At 42.9% G+C, this 18,818-nt stretch overlaps 1 protein-coding gene across 1 annotated transcript in view; it reads right to left on the bottom strand.

Moving 5' to 3' along the window:
- The window catches only part of PAPPA (pappalysin 1), a 572,334-nt gene that overhangs the window by 444,379 nt on the left and 109,137 nt on the right, over window positions 1-18,818 (bottom strand). Inside the window, exon 2 of the mRNA XM_069241521.1 lies at window positions 16,087-17,155. Coding sequence (XP_069097622.1) covers window positions 16,087-17,155 — 1,069 coding nt within the window. The remainder of the gene's footprint in view (window positions 1-16,086; window positions 17,156-18,818) is intronic.

Raw genomic sequence — 18,818 nt, 5'->3', positions numbered from 1 at the left:
ACAAAGAAAAATTTTGAGAAATTGTGCACATTTTTTACTTTGCTAAATTGATAAATGTTGTAGATTTCGCTAGCGTAATTAAAATTTTACCGTGGTTCAATCATAACTAAGCATCTGTGCACCATTTGCTGGACTCCGGGGTCTTATGCATGCTCAGCCTCATCACATCCAGCAAATTTCTGGAGGGATATGCTGAATGACAAAGTGGACCTTGCTTGCATCACTGTACCCTCCCACAGGATAAGGAAGTATGCCACTTGTTTTCAAGTCAGATTGGCAGAGGAACTGGAAATTTGTACTGAATGATGATGGGCAAATCCATGTGTAATTGAATCATATAGATTGCTCATATTCAAGGATGGTGATGGGATCTGGTGCAGGAGACGGGTTAATATTATATGATGATGGTGATTCATGGTGTATAATAAATGAGTTGGCTGGGTGTGACAGAGGTCGGATTGGGTAGTTAGCCAAAGAGGTATAGGGCAGGATGGGGCTTGGATCAAGGGGTAAAACGTCTGTCAAGAGCTGAGATCAAGCTTGTGACTCAGGGCCTGATTTAGACCTTGGTGGTCTTACCTCCAATCCGCCACAATGGCGACACCGAAGACACCGAAGACACCATCAAGTCAACGGTTTTCCGCACGCCCTATTTAGATGTATTGCAGCTGAGCCGCAGACCACAACGATGGAGTGCTCTTCCTAGCCATCAGCTGACCCTATTTAGATGTTAGAGTCCTGCAGGCGGTGTACTGCCGGTAAATAGCTGATGGAGGGAGCCCATCTCTGGACTCAAAGGACGTCCTACAATGGCAGTGGCAAAGGAATAGAGGTAAGTCACGCACACACTATACTTTAGCCATATGTGCCCTCTGCACTATGCACTACACAACACACCACATACATACTATAATCCATTGCCATTCCAAAACCACACAACACGTACATGCTAAAAACACACACTGCCATACATCCTTGACACAACTCTCACAAATTATTGACACTGTACCCACACATGACACAACCACAGCAACCGACACAACTACACACTCATCTACACAACACACTCACACACAAGCACAGCTATACACATCACGACAACAACCACATAACAACCTTCACCTGAATGTTGCACACAGTAACACAGCACACAACGAAACATACACAACAACATCAAACCCCCATGCAAGTGGCACACATACAGACACAACCACATCACCCACTCAAGCTCCATCTGCTTCAACCAGCCAATCGAATCACACCACACACATAGACGTAATGACTCACATACACAACTGGAAGCACAACATCACAGGTAGAGGTCCCCTTGCAATGCTCACTTGGACATAGTCAATGGGTGAGAATGTAACATCACTGTGGAACCAACATTCATTTGGCAATGAATACTGACACCATAATGACAGTTGTGTATGTGTGCGATATGTGTCATGTACCAGCGTGTCCCCATCCATGTCCCACACAAATGTGCTCCTGACATATGTATGTCACAGTAATTCTAAATACTTACTCTGACATGTATATGACTGCAGTGGTCCCGAGCTCATATGTAGTGATCACACAAAGTGCACAACCATTGCGGGTTCCCTACCTTTAAGTCAGGATGTGGGGGGGGTTGTGTTTTCCCTGTGGTCCAGTGGCAGCAGCAACGGAAGGTCTTGTCCAGTCGTGTTGAGTCGAAAATGGAAGTGGAATAGGATAAAAAGGTAGGTTTATACTCTGTTTCTCCTTCAATCCACCAACTCAGGTGTGGAGGTGAGACCGCCACAGTTGGCTTGGCAGTAAGGCTCATCTAAATCTACACTGTGCTAAAGGTAGCAGGAGTCCCACCCTCAGACCCTATTCCCAATGCCGTGGCTGAGGTGGCTTGTGATTCTTGGCAGAGTCGGCGGGACTCAGGCAGTCTTTCTCCCATGGTCGCACCAAAATATAAATTGGGCAGGCAGACCGACTAGTATGCGGACAGGTTTTCCATTAAAAAATCGATGGTGGGACCATTACCACCAAGGTCTAAATCAAGCCCTTAGTTTGATTTTTCACAATGAAAGCTGAAAAGGTTCTCTAAGTTTAGAGGGAGGTCTCTCTCTTCGTTAGTGTTCTTTTAGACTACGGGAATGCACAGCAAAAGGAAGTCCTGGAGCAAGAAGGGAGTCTAATAGTGTTCCTATTTTGACTGGTTTCTGATTCAGAGGAAAACCCAGGAGAGTAAATGACTTTCCAAGCAGGAAACAAGAAACGTCTCACCAGCCTTGAAGGCAAATAATAGTAATATAATAATAATAATAATAATACGAAGAAGAAGAAGAAGAAGAAGAAGAAGAAGTAGAAGGAAAAGAAGAAGAACAATAACAACAACAATAAGATGAGAGGGAGGAAGAAAAACAGGTTTTTATATAATGCCTCTGAAATCGAACTGCACTTCTAACACCTTCACATACCATAAGAGGGCTTTGTTTCTTCAGAGCTCAATCTGGTGCAGTTCTATTTATTCTACACTAGAAAAATGTATAACTAGTTAAAATACACAAAATAATCTTTAAGGAAGTTGGACAAGGATCTAAAAAATGTGTAGCCGCGTATTGCCACTGCACAGAAACAAAGAAACAGGGCAGTCACTTTAAATAAATATCTTCTACTATTGCAGTTATAGATATTGAAAAACAGCTAAGATTGGCTGAAGTGTAATTATAATGATGGATGTGCACAGGAAGAAAGTTATTTTCTTCAATTCACCCACACTTAATGAGATGGACAGGTCTTTCTTTGAAACAAAATCTGTAGTGGCTCAGCTTTCTCCCCACGGGATCATCTGAGGTGAGGGATTTAATCATGTATTGGAGGATATAGTAAGCGTGTTCACTGAAAGGGCAAGAGAAGAAATGATCTTCATGGGGAATGGACTTTTGGCTAACAGAACTGTTGAGACTACTCACTAGTGGCTGAACTCTTTAAGGTATTTTTTATCTTCAATGATAGGACCGCCAGATTTTAACTTTTGCAAAATGTGCTATGCTTAATAATTCAACAATTAAGTCCACTCCGGCTGATCAAATTTGGTGTCACCTGGTACAATCTTTTACAGTTTATATAGGGCAAAGCAATTGATAGATTTTTTATTGTTTTGGATTGAAACTTTTGTTTTTAAATAGGATGAGGTTACTCACAGTGATACACCGCAAATTGTATAGGTATTATGTTCATGCCAAAACCAAACCTTTTAATCTTTTTGGAGTTAATAGTTTTACCCTACTTCTGCCTCCACTAGCCAACCCACTTATTTTTCAACTCTTAGAAATGTTATGATTTGTTTTTTTGTGAACTGCCAAGAGCAATATAACTATTTCCACCCACTCTCTTTACAGATAAGTAGCTGTTCTATGGAAAGGGCTCTGCTGTTCCAGAGCAATAGGTTTGGCCTATATAAATTACCCTAAATTTAAAATAAAAACTCTTCTGAGCAATGTGGTAAAATTTTCTGCGCGTTCTCCAATAACCTCTCCGCATTGTGAATACTACAAAGATGAGGAAATTAGACGCAATTTTTGAAAGATTGTTTTTTTTAACTATTTCATGGAACTATTTTACATAGAAAAGCTTTACTTCTCTTACAAACTCTATCAAAATGGTTCACATTGTTGAACGTTTTCAAATCACTACACTGCTATTACCGAAATGACTGAGATGTACGCTGGGAAGTGAACACACTTCTGTGAAAGAGGGTGCACATATTTGTGAATACCCCCACAGATATTGCCATTTGGCATGTGCATCGTTGGCACGTTCTTTCCTAACCCCCTTTCGTGAATGCCCACCACTCCTATATTAAAGGCCACAAAATGTAGGAAACCCAGAGCTGTAGCAGAATTTCCACGAGCGAATGATACCTGTGCACGAAAAACCGTCTTTGTAAAACACATATTAAACTTTCATAATAATCTCCAGTATATCTCAAACAAAAAGTCAACTTTGATGTTCAGCATATCAAAGAGTTTTTGTGTGGTCACAGACTATTTGCGGTTTTGTCCTGATCTTAGCTTGTGTTGTTTTTTTTTTTATTACGGATAAAACTTTGACCCAGATTTACCATGCCTTTGTGCTGTCACAAAGTGATGCCAGTGTCCTTAAGCAATGTAAAGTGACACATTGGTATATACTTTCTTGTGCAAAAGCTATTTTGTGCAAAAATGGTGCCCTTTTCTTAGTGCAAAAAGTGATTTGCACTGCTTTGAGGTGTTTTGCCTTCAAGGGGGCTTTAGTGAGGTGTGACTTGGGCAGATCAACGCTACCTACGTACCACTTGCAAAGCTCAGTCTTCTAAGAAAGACAAAGTGAGCTTTTTATCAAAGAATAACGCCTCCTTGAAGCATCCTTTAACAAGGGGAAAGGCTTTCATTTCCAAAAAAACAAAAAAACAACATGCATTGCATTGGTGCTGAACTACAGAGCACACATTCATTGCATGGGAATCTTCAGAGGTTGTTCACACACTGGAAGTTTTCCTGGAAGAGTATGCTCAAATCCTATGCTATGCTGCACACACTCAGCTCTGCACCATAGTATAAGACTCAGCGTCACGCAAGCCAGCCTAATTGGAGCTCCAGCTCAAAGGGTGACAGAAGCAATAGGCCAATATGGACACATATGACAACAGGGGCGACTCTTCCGCAATGGCGGAGAAACGTCGCCAATACTTCATTAGCGTTTTATTTATTTTTGCTGCTGACTCTGCCAACACGTAAAGGGAGGGGCAGGACTGGGCCATGGGAGGGAAAAGGAGAAATGGAGTGCACTAAGTGTGCATGTGTGTTTGGCCGGCCCTCTTAGGCCAGCCAAACACACGTGCACTTAGGTTTCTCCAACCCAGCTGGGTTGAACAGCCGGGCTGGAAAAACTGCACAGACCCCAGGGCAGTGCCTGAGTGGCAGTCCAAGCCACTCAGACCAATCCTGCCGCTGCTCTCATGCTAGATTTAGCATGAGAGCAGTGGCAGGATTGCTGGGGAGCCTGTGCTGTTGTCCCAGTGAATGCTGGGACACCAGAACAGCAGAGGGGCGAGGCTGCAGGAAACTGAGGCGGCAGTGGGAAGGGTGATTGTTTTTTTCAAATTATTTATTTCCCTTGTCCCAGTTGCCCGACCCCCCACCCTTCGCACAACACAGTGCAGCAAAATTGGTTGCTGCGATGCATTGCATGAAAAAATAGGAATTTTGGCTCTGGATCTTGCACTTAAAAGTGGCAGACACATTGGAAACAGAGTGGAGTGGACTCAACCATGTATTCTTGTCATCTGCACACTGCTGACTATCAGCCTCATTTTCGGCTCGCTTGCCCACTGTGATACGTTTTAAGGACCTTCCACTTGCAACTAATATTGTGGGAGACAGTTTAGCAGTAGGGAAGTTTTTACGAAAATGATATAATGTATTGTATTTTAACTTTAGTAGCAAGTGCATTTTTTATCTCGCCGAGTAGCCATGAACCAGTTATGATGATTGTTGGTGTTTGAAAGGACTTTGGTCTGATAAGCTAATTTCGTGGAAACACGTGACAGTTTCGTATGAGGTATTTCACACATTAAAAAAACTGAACAAGGCCCCCAGTATTGAGTGTAATTTGTCGCAACAAACAACTGTGTAGTACACATGGCAGTATAGTATAACTCTTAAGATATTACAGCACACACATATGGAAAAAACAAACATGTCTCCTATTTAGGTATAGAATTAAACTCTCGCTGCTGTTACAACATTATTGCACATAATTATGAAATAACTTTCTGGTTGTATTTTGATAACCTCATCCCATTCAAAAGAAGAACATTCACAATTTTTTATTTGAGAATACTTTTTCGCATTTACAAATCAGACCCAGTAATCAGACCTGAACAGCTTGATCAATACGTGCAGAATCACCATAATAATTTGGTAAAAGAAGTGTTTACTGAAGCATTTTTGTTTAAAGTGCCGGTTCTTGAGCTTGCTGAGTCATCCTGCAATCATCCCAAAGTTTTTATCCTAATGAAGACACAAATACTGACCACGAATGCTTGAGTGAGGTGGCATCCTACAATTTCAGGCCGGCTATGGCTGTGATTGTGATTCAGGGAGAGGTACTATGCCTTATTAAAGCGTAGAGGGTCATATAAAGCACTGTGGCGGGTATCTTTAAAAGGAGCTACACCACGGACTGGATGTCATAGAGCCGTGGTTTCTTCTAGCTATGTGGATTTCATTCCAGACATGTCGTTGAATTATTGTTACTGACTGTGGCAAAGTGTATATAGATGTATTCATGATTATTCAGAGGGATATTTTGGGACGGTGTTGTCCCACACCTTGAGTGAACGGAGGTCCTCTGTTAGTAGTGCAAGTGTGCCATGTAGTGCCAAGCTGTTTTCTTGGAACAGGTGGACGTGTGCAAGGTAGTGCAATGACCTGGCCAGTACGCCACCTTCTCCTTGCTCAGTCCACTGGGGTTTACACACACACCTACCTGCCCAGGCATTATCGCTGAAGAAAATATGGACAAAAATCAAGGAAATCTGTCCAACAGTGTTGGTAGGTGAGACAAAGTCTCAAAGTTGACGCAGCCACTGGAATAACAAGATTGTTGACGTTGCCCCTTATTCCATGTAATTATGGATTTGCTGCAATTGCAATAAATTGAACTCCTTAATGAATAATTTGTAGATTTCAACAATTAAAGTGTTTGTTTCTATCTCAAATTGATCAGGAGTTGTTAATAGGCTCCATATATGATGCAGCATAATGACATCCACTTTTAAAAGGCCAGTTAGTCACATTTTAGGTGATCATTGTCTGGTAATAATGAGATAAAATATTTATCAGACAGTATTAATGTCCACAGTTGATGGAACTGGGGACGTCAATTATCTGCAGCATCCTTCGATGTGAATGTAACTCAAGCAGGGTGGAAACATCAGCCCTTCTTTGACATTAGAAGGTTTTGCTGCATATACTGTTCCCAAAGCAGTGGTTTAGTTATTTCAAAAGGATAGTATACCTAAATCCCAAACATTTAACTTCACTTTTAAGGTCCCATGTCTTTAATAGTACAGCGCCTGCTAGTGAGACACTTACATCATTTGCAAAAACCAAGTACCAACATTAAAAATGAGACAAGAAGGTTAGCTTACACACCATAAAGTCCTCCCACAGAGTGCTGGAGGTTTATGCACCCACGAGCAGAGGAGAATAGTGTAGGCAAGGGAGTCACAGTGCAGGAAAAGGAACGGTTAGGCAAAAGAGCGACTTGGGAAAAGGAGGAAGGGCCCTTGAGGCAGTCAAGGGCCCTCACTGGGCCACAAATGATTGAACAAGAAGGACTAGAGGACACAGTCTCCACACATAGCAGCTTAAGTGAAGAAGATCTGGATTTAGAAAAATCCTACAAAGGATCAGAGGGGGCATTAGATGACATCACTGAACATGTTAAAAGAATGTCCCTTCTTGAGGACCAAACAAGGAACAGTCACAATATGCCTGTGAGAGAGAAGAAAACAATAAGACAGGACAGACTTTACAAAAGAAGCCAAGAGAATCACAGAGATTAGTATTTAATGGGGAGCATGCACGCCCATATGAGAGAAAGGGAACATTTGATATGGCAGGAAAAATGACACTGAGAAAAGACATGACACATGCATTCCCTGTATGCCCTGGCAATAATTTGACGCCCAATGAAATAGTAGCTTAGTATGAAAATTGTTGGTATAATGTTGTCCCTTTTGCTGACAACCTAGCAGGTTGGACAGAAGGATTGGCATCACAGATGACACCATGGCCGTGAGAGGGTTTCTTTGAACCCCGAGACATGGCTAATGCAGAAAGGTGCATTTTTCAGGGCACAGAGGATCCTTACAGGGATTATCCCTATATGCAGAAACATCTAAGAGTGTGGCAGAAATATGCTTGTAAATATGACTCTCGTCACCCTACTGGCAATAGGACCACAGTCCTGTCACAACTGCCCTTGATATTCAAGGGCCCAGGGGCGCCTCAGTATATACCATGGCCCCAGATGGACAAAGAAAATCTTAAAAAACAGTTGCCACAACTTGCTGAGGGTGATGGGAAATGTCTTGAAAAACATACTGCAGGGATTACTCTTGCAATAGGGGACATTAAGAGTTTACTAAGTTCCCTTATAGGAGATGAGACAGACCTACTGTTCACAAAGGCAGGAGTAAAGGATGTGACATTTACCAACCCAAAATGTGATGGGGCACCCTTTAATAGAGTAAGGGGAATTGTTTGGAAACAACTGAGGAAAATGTATCCAGACAGGCCAGACATTGGGTCCCTTATGGCACAAACAATGCAGCCAAATGAGGACCCAGCCAATTCCTGAAGGAAAAATGGACACAGGAAGTGGGGGAGAGTAGGGATGTAACTGGACAGAATGCAATACTATTTTACAATATAGTGAAAAAGGGTCTGCCAGCTGAAGTGCAGGATAAATTAGATAATATAGTGGTCTTAGAGGCCAAACCATGGATAGAGATACAAGCACACATAATACATTTTTGTAAGAAGAGACAAGAAAAGGAAAAGAGCAAGAAAGATAAAATACAGAAAGCAGCAGCTAAATTGGTCCAGCAGAAACTGGCTAAGTAAACAGAGGAAGGAATTGCCACTGCCACCACCCAGTTAGCTGCAGTGTCCCTGGGAGTGCCTCCTTCAGGCAACCCAATGCAACCCTACCAGTATGCCCAGAGAAGCAATAACAGGAATAATGGAAGAGGAGGGCGAGGAAGGTTTGCGGGAAATAGAGTAAACACATTCCACAGTGGACAGATATGCCACTATTGCAAGATGACAGGACATTTCATTAGAGAATGTAGGTTTAAAAAGGAAGATGAACTTAGCAACCAGACAAGAGCAAATTATGGCCAACAAATGATAGGGCCTGGTGGCACTGTAGCACAACCTGCCACGAGTCCCCAAGTGATATATCTCCCACAGCCCCAAATACAACTGCAGCCTCAACCACAGATACAGCCTCAGCAGTTACAGCAATCAGTGCCCCAAATACAGTATGGGCCACAGCAGACAGTGCAGCCCACCTTGCAGCACCAGAACTTACAAGGAGGGGTAACTGTCAGGGGAGGAAACCCATTCCAGCAAAACTACATGGGAGGATATGCCCAATGAAGGTGCCCAAGGAGAAGTCTCATGTGTCCAGTCTTATCGGTAACCCACAGGCCAGACGAGGAACCCACTGTGATGGTAGCCATAAATGACAAGGAGTTCACCTTTCTCATTGACACTGGGGCCACTAGGTCCTGTATCCATGAGAGGGGACAGCCATTGTCAAATTTATCAATGGACACACGGGGGTTCTCCGGGGCTGTAATGAGGGTTCCATTCACTAAACCTGTGGAGATGGAAATAGGGGGAAGGTATGTTGATGGATGTTTCTTATTCTCCCCAAATGCACCAGCTAATCTATTAGGACGTGATCTCATGGCAAAATTAAACATGACTATTCACTTTGAAGAGGATGGGACTATGATCTGTTCAACACCTGGAGTATCTAGTACACGCATCATGACAATGGTTACACACCCCCCAGATGGTAACCAAGTTAGAGCCAGACCTGTAGACATTTTAGCTTTTACTAGAGTAGTGTACACCATCATAGCAGAAACACCCGAACTGACAGGGAAGCTAGTTGAATTACCCAAGAGCTTTCTCTTTAGACGACAGGGCCCCTATTTTGAAATATTAGACAAAGACCTCATTCTGGAAATAGAGGCTCTAGAAGTGTCCCCCACCTATGGGACACTGATGGAAAGTGACCACACTGGTGCGATGTGGGCATGTGTCATCTTTTATGATCTCAACATGCAGGTGGGAGACATATCAGATGACCATTTGTTTGCTGACAACCTTAGAAAGACAGAGATTGTTTTTCAAAACAGTATACCTCTACGCACCACACTGGAGACAAAGCCTGTGATGCCAATAAATGTCTCCACTCCTATAAAAGATAATGACCTTGTGCAGGTACCCTCCAACTTATGGACAAAAGGCCCTGTAGATGTAGGCCTTGTCCGCACAGCAGTACCATTCAGAATAATTTTGAAGGAAGGAGCAATACTACCAAGAGTGAGACAATACCCTCTATCCAAAGAAGCAGAGGAGGGCATTGCACCTGTTATACAGGCATTAGTGGAGCAGGGAGTCATATGCCCAGGTGTATCCCCCTGCAACATCCCAATTTACCCTATAAGGAAGGCCAAGGGAAATTTGTGGCGCATGATTCAAGACCTGCACCCCCTTAATGACATAGTGATACCAGAATTCCCTGTAGTACCTGACCCTTCCATCATCATAACCAACATACCCCAAGATGCTAAATACTTTTCAGTCATAGACTTGAAGAATGCATTTTTCAGCATTCCCCTGCACCAAGACAGTCAATATTTGACTGCATTTTCCTATCGCAGTTCACAGTACCTTCATTCCCGATTACCTCCAGGGTACTGTGAGTCCCCTAGTGTCTTTAACAGGACGGTCAAGAATGACCTCACCAATTTTCAATGTGACAGCACAGTGTTGCAGTATGCCGATGACCTACTGATCTGTAGTCCAGCAGAGGAGCAGTGTAGAAAGGACACTGTGTCCCTGTTGTGCACCCTTGCTCGAAGAGGTTACAAGGTAGACAGGGACAAATTACAGTACTGCCAGGAAGAAGTTCAATACTTGGGGCTACTACTGTCAGCATCAGGCCGCTAAATTATGCCTGGGAGAGCAGAATCCATTCGGCAGATGACAGTGCCTGAGACTGTGAAAGGAATGCAGAAGTTCCTAGGTTTATGTAATTATGTCAGACAATGGGTTTTTGACTACAGTACTTTAATATCCCCACTGCTTGCATCTATCAAACAGGCAAAAACAAAGAAAGACAGGATAACATGGACTACGGAGATGGAACAAACCTTCAGTAAGCTAAACGCAGAGATAACAAATGCACCAGTGTTAGGAACACCAGACTACAACAAAGAGTTTTTTCTTTTTTGCCACTGTAATGGCCAGGTGATGACGGCTGTCCTCACCCAGAAGTATCCTTTAGGCCACAAACCAATTGCATATTTTGGTGGCCTACTTGATTCTGTCATGAAAAGCCATTACCCTTGTGAACAAGCACTAGCCACATCAGCCTTTGCAGTAGAGAAAAGTGCCCCCATTGCCATGGGTGCACCTCTGACACTGTATGCTGAACATGCTGTGTTTGCAATAATTCAGAAAGCTAAAACAACATTAACAACACAGAGAGTATCAGGCTATGAGATAATATTATCATTACCATCATTGAAGGTGGTTAAATGCCACATAGTCAATCCTGCTACCTTCTTTGCATACCCCATTTCAGACACTGACGATGATGCCCATGATTGTACCACATATACTCCAGATGGGTGTAGCCAAGCAACAAAAGACCCCATTCCAGGTAGTGTTGTATATTTTGTGGATGGGTCTTCCACAATAGATTAGGACACAGGGGTAAGACATACAGGTGCTGCAGTTGTCAGAGCGATGCAGCACAACTCTTCAGACACACTGCAGATAACCGAACAGATAACTTTGCCATCTCAATATTCATCCCAGGCTGCTGAATTAGTAGCTTTAGTGGCAGCCCTCAAACAAGGGGAAGGAGAAACAATGACAGTATACTCTGATTCAGCCTATTTCACTACAACAGTGCATTCCAGCATTATGCGGTGGAACAGACAGGGATTTCTCAAGTCTGATGGAAGCCCTGTCATGCACTGCCCCCTTTTAGAGGACTTGATACAAGCTTTAACACTGCCACATGCAGTTGCAGTAGTGAAATGTGTAGCCCACACTAATGGTCAGGATTTTGTGCCCAGTGGAAATGCTCTGGCTGATTGGGCAGCGAAAGATGCAGCAACACACCCTCTTAGTGACACACATACCACAGTTTTGTTAGCTAGTGAAACATTGACACCTTCAGACCCTTTGAATGCATCCAGACATTACACAGAGACAGCTCATCTGCATATAAGAGAGATACAAGAAAATGCCCCAGAGCATGAGAAACAGTTGTGGGAAGCCAGAGGATGCACACAGACAGGAACAGATTTAATATACAGACAAATGTCAACAGGGAAGCCTGTCATGCCCCAAGCATTGCTACTGATAGCTCTAAACCAACAACATCTTCCTTCACATACTGCTAGAGACAATATGTCCCTCCAAATACGTCAGGATTGGTTTGTCCCTAACTTACATGAGATGATTACAATGTACATACACCCCTGCACAGGGTGCCAGCAGTATTCACCAAGTCCCACCTCTAAGGTAATAGCTTCCACAATACCTCGCCCACAAGGTCCCTTTAAGGAACTGCACATTGATTACATTGATATGATTGACAGATGCAATCATTATCACTATCTTATGGTTGTATTCTGCCCATTCTCAAGGTGGATTGAAGCAGAACCTTGTGTTCACTGTGATGCTAATTTTTTGATCCGTGAGGTAATACAGTGGTGGAGTGTCCTTGAGGGGATCAGATCCGACAATGGCACCCACTTCGTCAATAATATATTTTCTCACCTCACCACCTTGTTGGGAATAACACATAAATTGTCCTCAGCTTATCATCCGCAAAGCAATGGAATTGTGGAGTGCCTTAATGGCCTCCTCAAGAACAAAATAAGTAAATTATGTGTGACATTGAAGAAGAAATGGCTATACTTCCTCCCTGCGGCACTCTTTGCTTTGAGAAATATCCCAGGATCAGATCACCATTTGACTCCTCATCAAATAGTGACAGGTAGAACAATGAGCACATTTGTGCCATCAACTAGACATAAGTTGGAGACTGAGAGTGAACCTGAGGTTGTACAAACTGAAATGAATGAATACATGTCTGAGCTAACCAAAGTTGCAAAGTTCTTCTCTAAACAGGTTACACGTGCAGCCAAGAAGCGCGCCCACGCATCTCCTATAAAGGATCAACAAACAACATTACCTTTGGGAACTTTAGTATAAATACGCAATTTTGTCAGAAAGTGGAAGGACTGCAAACTCAATGGACCCTTCCCAGTGACAGACAGCACGACTACAGCAGTGAAAGTCCAAGGCCACAAACCATGGTACCACCTCCAGGACATCCACCTGGCCCCAACCATGCCATCCATCCCTTTGGACACCGAGCAGGAAAAAGAGGGGGGAGAACAGGAGAAGCAACCGGAGTAAAGCCTCCCTCTAAAGCTCCAATATTAGACAATTCTTCTTTCCAGTTATGTATTTTATGTTTGTTTTTCCTCCTCGGTGCATTGATATTGATGCTTTTAGCCCTTGGATAATTTTTTTTTTTTTGATCCTATATTAATTAATACACGCATGCATAGAACTGTTGATAATGATATTGACCATCACCCTCTCCATACTGCTTTGTTTGATAATATGTGGTACCAACACATGCATAGTATAGGCACATCCACGTCCAACACCAGTTGTTATGTGTGCTCTCTCATCCCCCATGCTGCTGGAGTAGATAGATTGCATCTCCCAAAAGAGGTATCCCCAAACATTACACATTGTGTCCTGCACCTATTTTTATGCAGAATGAGAGCACAGCTACAACCAACTCACGTTAGTCCTGTTACTGCACTAGTTAACACAACTAGATTTGACACCACCCCAGAAGTCCTACAAGTCCTGACAGGAAAACAAGAGATAATGGAAGAGATATCAAAAATGAAGAAAGCAGGGCAAAAAAGATCTCACCCAGATTGGGAAAAAGGGGTATTACATCTAGGTATTTTTGGAAGGTCTTACCCATCATCTGAATGTAGTAACTATTTAGCTAAACCCCTGCCCCCTGATTGCGCAGGCAGGCCAGTTCTTAGTATCACAGGATCAGTATTTGCCCATGATAAATGGCATACCGAGGCCAAAGTCATATGTAGAGCAATATCATTATGGAATGGCACGGAGACACAAGGTCAACTAAGTTTTAACAAGATAATAGACCAACGCAGGAAATATGGGATGCGAACATACAGAGATATACATGGACAGGAACAACCATACACCCTAGAATAGAAATGAAATTAACACTGTTTTCTCTTTGTTTCAGAGGGAATGGGACAGTGAAGGTGGGGAGTAACCTCAACTGCAAAATCACCACCTACAAAGCTGATATGCAGGGCGGCACCTCCAACCTGATGGATCATTACTGGATGTGTGGGGCCCGGCTCCACATGCAACTACCCCCGAACTGGAATGGCCTCTGTTCCCTAGTGACTTTGCACCCCCCCTCCCTGGTGACACCAGGTATGGACATCTCTCAGTTACATGACCATCCCATGAGCCGTCCAACAACCTTGCTTCACCATTACCGGACAAAACGAGCTGCTGAGTTTCTTGGTACTGAAGTGTGGAAAGACATTCCACAGGAACATAGACTATTTAATGATGCCCAAATCTTTTTTGGTAGCATCCTAACATTTATTCAGATGAAAGCAACTGCACGCTGGCTGTAGATCACATGCTTTGAATTGATGAAGACCATAAATGCAACCGAAGATGGTTCAATGCTGTCAAGGAAGAACTCCGAGCCCTTAGGATGATGGTAATGGAACACAGATATGTACTTGATTTAATGATGACCATGGAAGGAGGGGTGTGTAAGAAGATTGGATCGGCCTGTTGTAATTATGTGCCGGCCAATGATGCAGACAATGGGACATTAACTCAGGCCATTCAGACATTGCATGATCTACAAAAGAAAATGATCGATGAGGGGGCGCCCCTGATGGGTGGTTCGAGAGCTGGTTCGAATAAGTGCCGTCCTGGATGTCGGGGTTGTTCAAGGCCTTGTTGCCTTTGATCGTGTTGTTGCTCTTGATGTGTCTTATTTTTCAGGTAATAATAGCATGTTGCAAAATGGTGACAGCTAAATTGGGAGGGACAGAGTAGTGGGTATGTGGTGATTCCCCTAGTTTCATTAGTAGATGGGAAGGTAGGAAAAGTAGTTTAATAATCAACTAGAGGGGGGGGAATGATGTAGGAAGAATAGGAACACATCACATACATCACAAACATACAAACATAAGTTCCCAAATCCCAATATAAACATTTTAGGCTAGGGATAGTTGTAAACTAATGTAAGTAGTGAAAGGCTTAATATATGACATGCTAAAAAAAGACAGACTGTGGGCTCAATAGAAAAGGCAGGTCATATTTAGGACAAACAAACACTTATTACTTAGGAAATGTATACACATGCTGCATTGTTAAGTTAGCTGTGCTGAAACACACAACAGGCCCAAGCCACATTAGAAGGAGAGTTTTTCTTTGAAGCTGCACCAACTGTTGCTTTCAAAATGTTCACTTAGCACAAACAGGGTGGAACAAAAGGGTGTATCCTGCTTTAGCACAAGGGTCCTAAAAACCACAAGTCATTCATATCTTGGTGAGGGGAACTGTCTAAGGGTCAGATAAGCATTAGCACAAGGCAGGGCTACCGTGAGCATCATGTAACATATAATCACTTGTTGTGCAGAAAAAATAGAGATGCAGAATGACGTCAATGTTACTTACCCACCAATGAGGTGACCAGTAATAGCGCATGTGCTCTTGTCAAGAGGTCCCTCTCCCCTTTTATCTTATCTGTACTGCTTGTTCTTGCTTAGGTCAATGCTGAACTTGTCAGCATAGTTTTTTGTGGTTTTTACAGTATGAATACCACTGCTTGTGAATTAGAACTTTGAACTTCAGTCATGGCCTCTATGTTGAGACTGCCTGTTGTTCCCAGCTGAAAATCGATTAAACCTATATTATTGTGTCAAATTGATCTGTCTTATTTTATTAACAGATTTACCTCTAACATCACTATGTGACTTAGCCATGCGGAATTAGGGAAGCTCACCGGAATCTGGCCTACACATTGCTGAATTTCTAAAAACAATGTTTAAAGTATGGCTATTGTTATTAAACCTTGTGGTTCCCCAACACAGAAAATCTTTATTCTCTTGTATGTGGCATAGTTACTTTCAAATGAACGTACCTGTGAGGTGAAGCAGGGTTAAAGCATGTCTGGGTGACATCAGTAATGTCTGGATTGCAACAGTCTCCTCCATCAAAGAAGTATTTCTCATAGTTACAATCCATATCGCAGATACCATTTTGCTTTTTCTTGAGGTAATTCCTTACGGGTAACCTACGGCAGTCCCCGCCGTCATAACCAGTTAGGCTGTGGTTACACTCACGGTCACACAAGTCATCACCAATCTTGCTGATGTCACAACTGGCCAAGATGAGCCGCCTGCGGAGGGAGGTGTTCTTTACCTCCAACACTTCCAGCTCCCAAGTGATGTTGTACCGACTGAAGGCTTCTATCAGGTGATGGTGCTGTATTTCCACCTGCTCTTTGCTGACAATCGGATTTTGTTTGTTGTCATCAAAGATGTTCACCACCCGATAGCGCACAACCTTCCGTTGACGGAAACTTGGAAATTTATTGTAGCTGCGGATGACGTCTACATTGTCACAGACAGTCTGTCCACAGGGCGGGAGGTTGAGGCTAGTGTCCAGCAAGAAGCCATGGTGGTAAATGTATTCCATTTCAGGTAGAGTGCCATTTTTCATGGGAGACCAGGCATTTGTCACATTCTCAAAACTGTCCTGTAGCACTAACTGAGGTAGAAGGGTGCCTAGTCTAACTTTTGTCTGCCCCATGTCATATAGTATCTCCTTCTGGGTGCGAGCAGTCCTCCAGAGACGTAGATGCTCAATATAACCCCGAAAATTCTGATTTCGGACATTCCCACCAACCATGAGAACTTTGCATTTCCGCGTCAAAAAGCTGTAGATGCCACCCACTTGCTCGCCACTTGTTCCCACCTGTGCACCGTTGACATAGAGCTTGAGCAGGCGCTGGTCGTAAGTGGCAGTCAGATGCACCCACTGGCTGGGGAGGTAGCTACGATGAGCAGTGATGGTTGTCACCTTCCGGGCACGATCTGTCTTGAGTGAGAAGAAGAAGCGAGGATCTCTGTTTCCCAGATCTCTGACCGTCTGAATTCCCAGGACCCATCCACGGTCACGTGAAGCATATGAGCATTTGTCATACAATCCTGAGTTTCAATAAAAAAAAAAGAAAAAGATGTTAATAAAAATAGAAGAAAGTACATTTTCATTAACTGCATGAAGCATACTATGCTAGTATATGAGTAATAATTCAACAATATGCCTAACAAATATACATTAGTTGGCATGTTGCTGCGATTTGTAGGAAAGTTGTTAAGGGAAAAACCTGTAGATTTGTATTATTTTACAATTTACCTCTCACAAATCTGAGTATTACTGTGTCCACCAAGTAAAAAATGAAATCAATATGTCACGGATCTATGGCGCTTGCTCTCACTAACAAGCCTTTTTGGAATGCTCTCTGAGTGACCATAAATCAGGCAGATCCCGCCAGATCGTGGAGTGGAGCTACAGTTACTCCAATGTCTAAAACAAGGAGTAACTGATTACTTTATCAGTCGATTTCCTTTCACAAAGCATCAGATAAATCTAGACCAAAAATGATTTCACAAAACAAAAAATAAACCATTTAACACCCACTTTTGCACACCGAATGTGTTTTTTATGTTATGATAAGGAAATGTATTGAGCGCATGTACATCCAGGGGTGTTGGTGCTATATGTACCTATGACTGAGCAAAAGTAAGTTTAAGATTGAAGGAGAAGCGTATGCGTATTCATATTACAAGATAGGACAGAAGACACCCTCAGTTCTTGCAGAAGGTGATTCCATTGACGAGCTGTAAAATGAAGAAGGGCTTCCCACCAAAGAAAACTTTCCAGATATGCGGAGCAGCCAAAAGATTGGAATTGAAATAACGAAGTGGCCACTTCACTGGACATAGCGCAATTTAAAGAGCGATTTTCAGAATAGTGGAACATCTATGCGGAGGCATTTGTGCACAATGCACATGGGATTAGGAAAAATCCTTTTGAAAATGAGAAGCCAATGATGTTTAAGCATAACCAGTTTCGTCGAGGTAAACCCTGGAACGTGAACAATGGATCAGGCTGCTTGATTTTGAACAGTCTGCAGACTATTAAGCTATGGTTTAGACACCACACCATATAAGGAATTGCAATAGTCTAAGTGAGATCCAGTAATGCTGAAATTAAGCTTCTCCAAGAGTCCATCAATAAAAGGGGCAGGGCCAGCGTAAGGCTGTCCAAGATCTTTGGGCACTGCTAGTACAGCAGGAAATGTTTGAGAATTAATTTTATTTTGTAATTTACTTTCTGCATAAGCACTATGATGTGCAAAGGCAAGTCTATGGGCCAGATGTAGGTAGGCTTTTGCACCTCGCAAACGGCGAAAAACGCCGTTTGCGAGGTGCAAAAGCCCTCAAGCGATGCAGAAACACATTATGCGAGTCGGAACCGACTCGCAAAATGTGTTTCCGACTCGCAAATAGGAAGGGGTGTTCCCTTCCTATTTGCGACTCGCACCGCGATTTAAGTTGATTTGTGACCGCGAAAGCGGTTGCAAATCAACTCGCAGTTACCATCCACTTGAAGTGGATGGTAACTCATTCGCAAAGGGGAAGGGGTCCCCACGGGACCCCTTCCCCTTTGTGAATGCTCACAAAATTATTTTTTCAGAGCAGGCAGTGGGCCTATGGACCACTGCCTACTCTGAAAAAAACCGAAACAAAAGGTTTCGGTATTTTTTTCTACTTGCAGCTCGTTTTCCTTTAAGGAAAACGGGCTGCA

Source organism: Pleurodeles waltl, chromosome 6 (genome assembly GCF_031143425.1).
Source record: "Pleurodeles waltl isolate 20211129_DDA chromosome 6, aPleWal1.hap1.20221129, whole genome shotgun sequence".
In the NCBI taxonomy this organism is placed as follows: Eukaryota; Metazoa; Chordata; class Amphibia; order Caudata; family Salamandridae; genus Pleurodeles; species Pleurodeles waltl.
The sequence above is the reverse complement of the archived record's forward strand: the minus strand, read 5'-3'. Positions and strand labels throughout refer to the sequence as shown.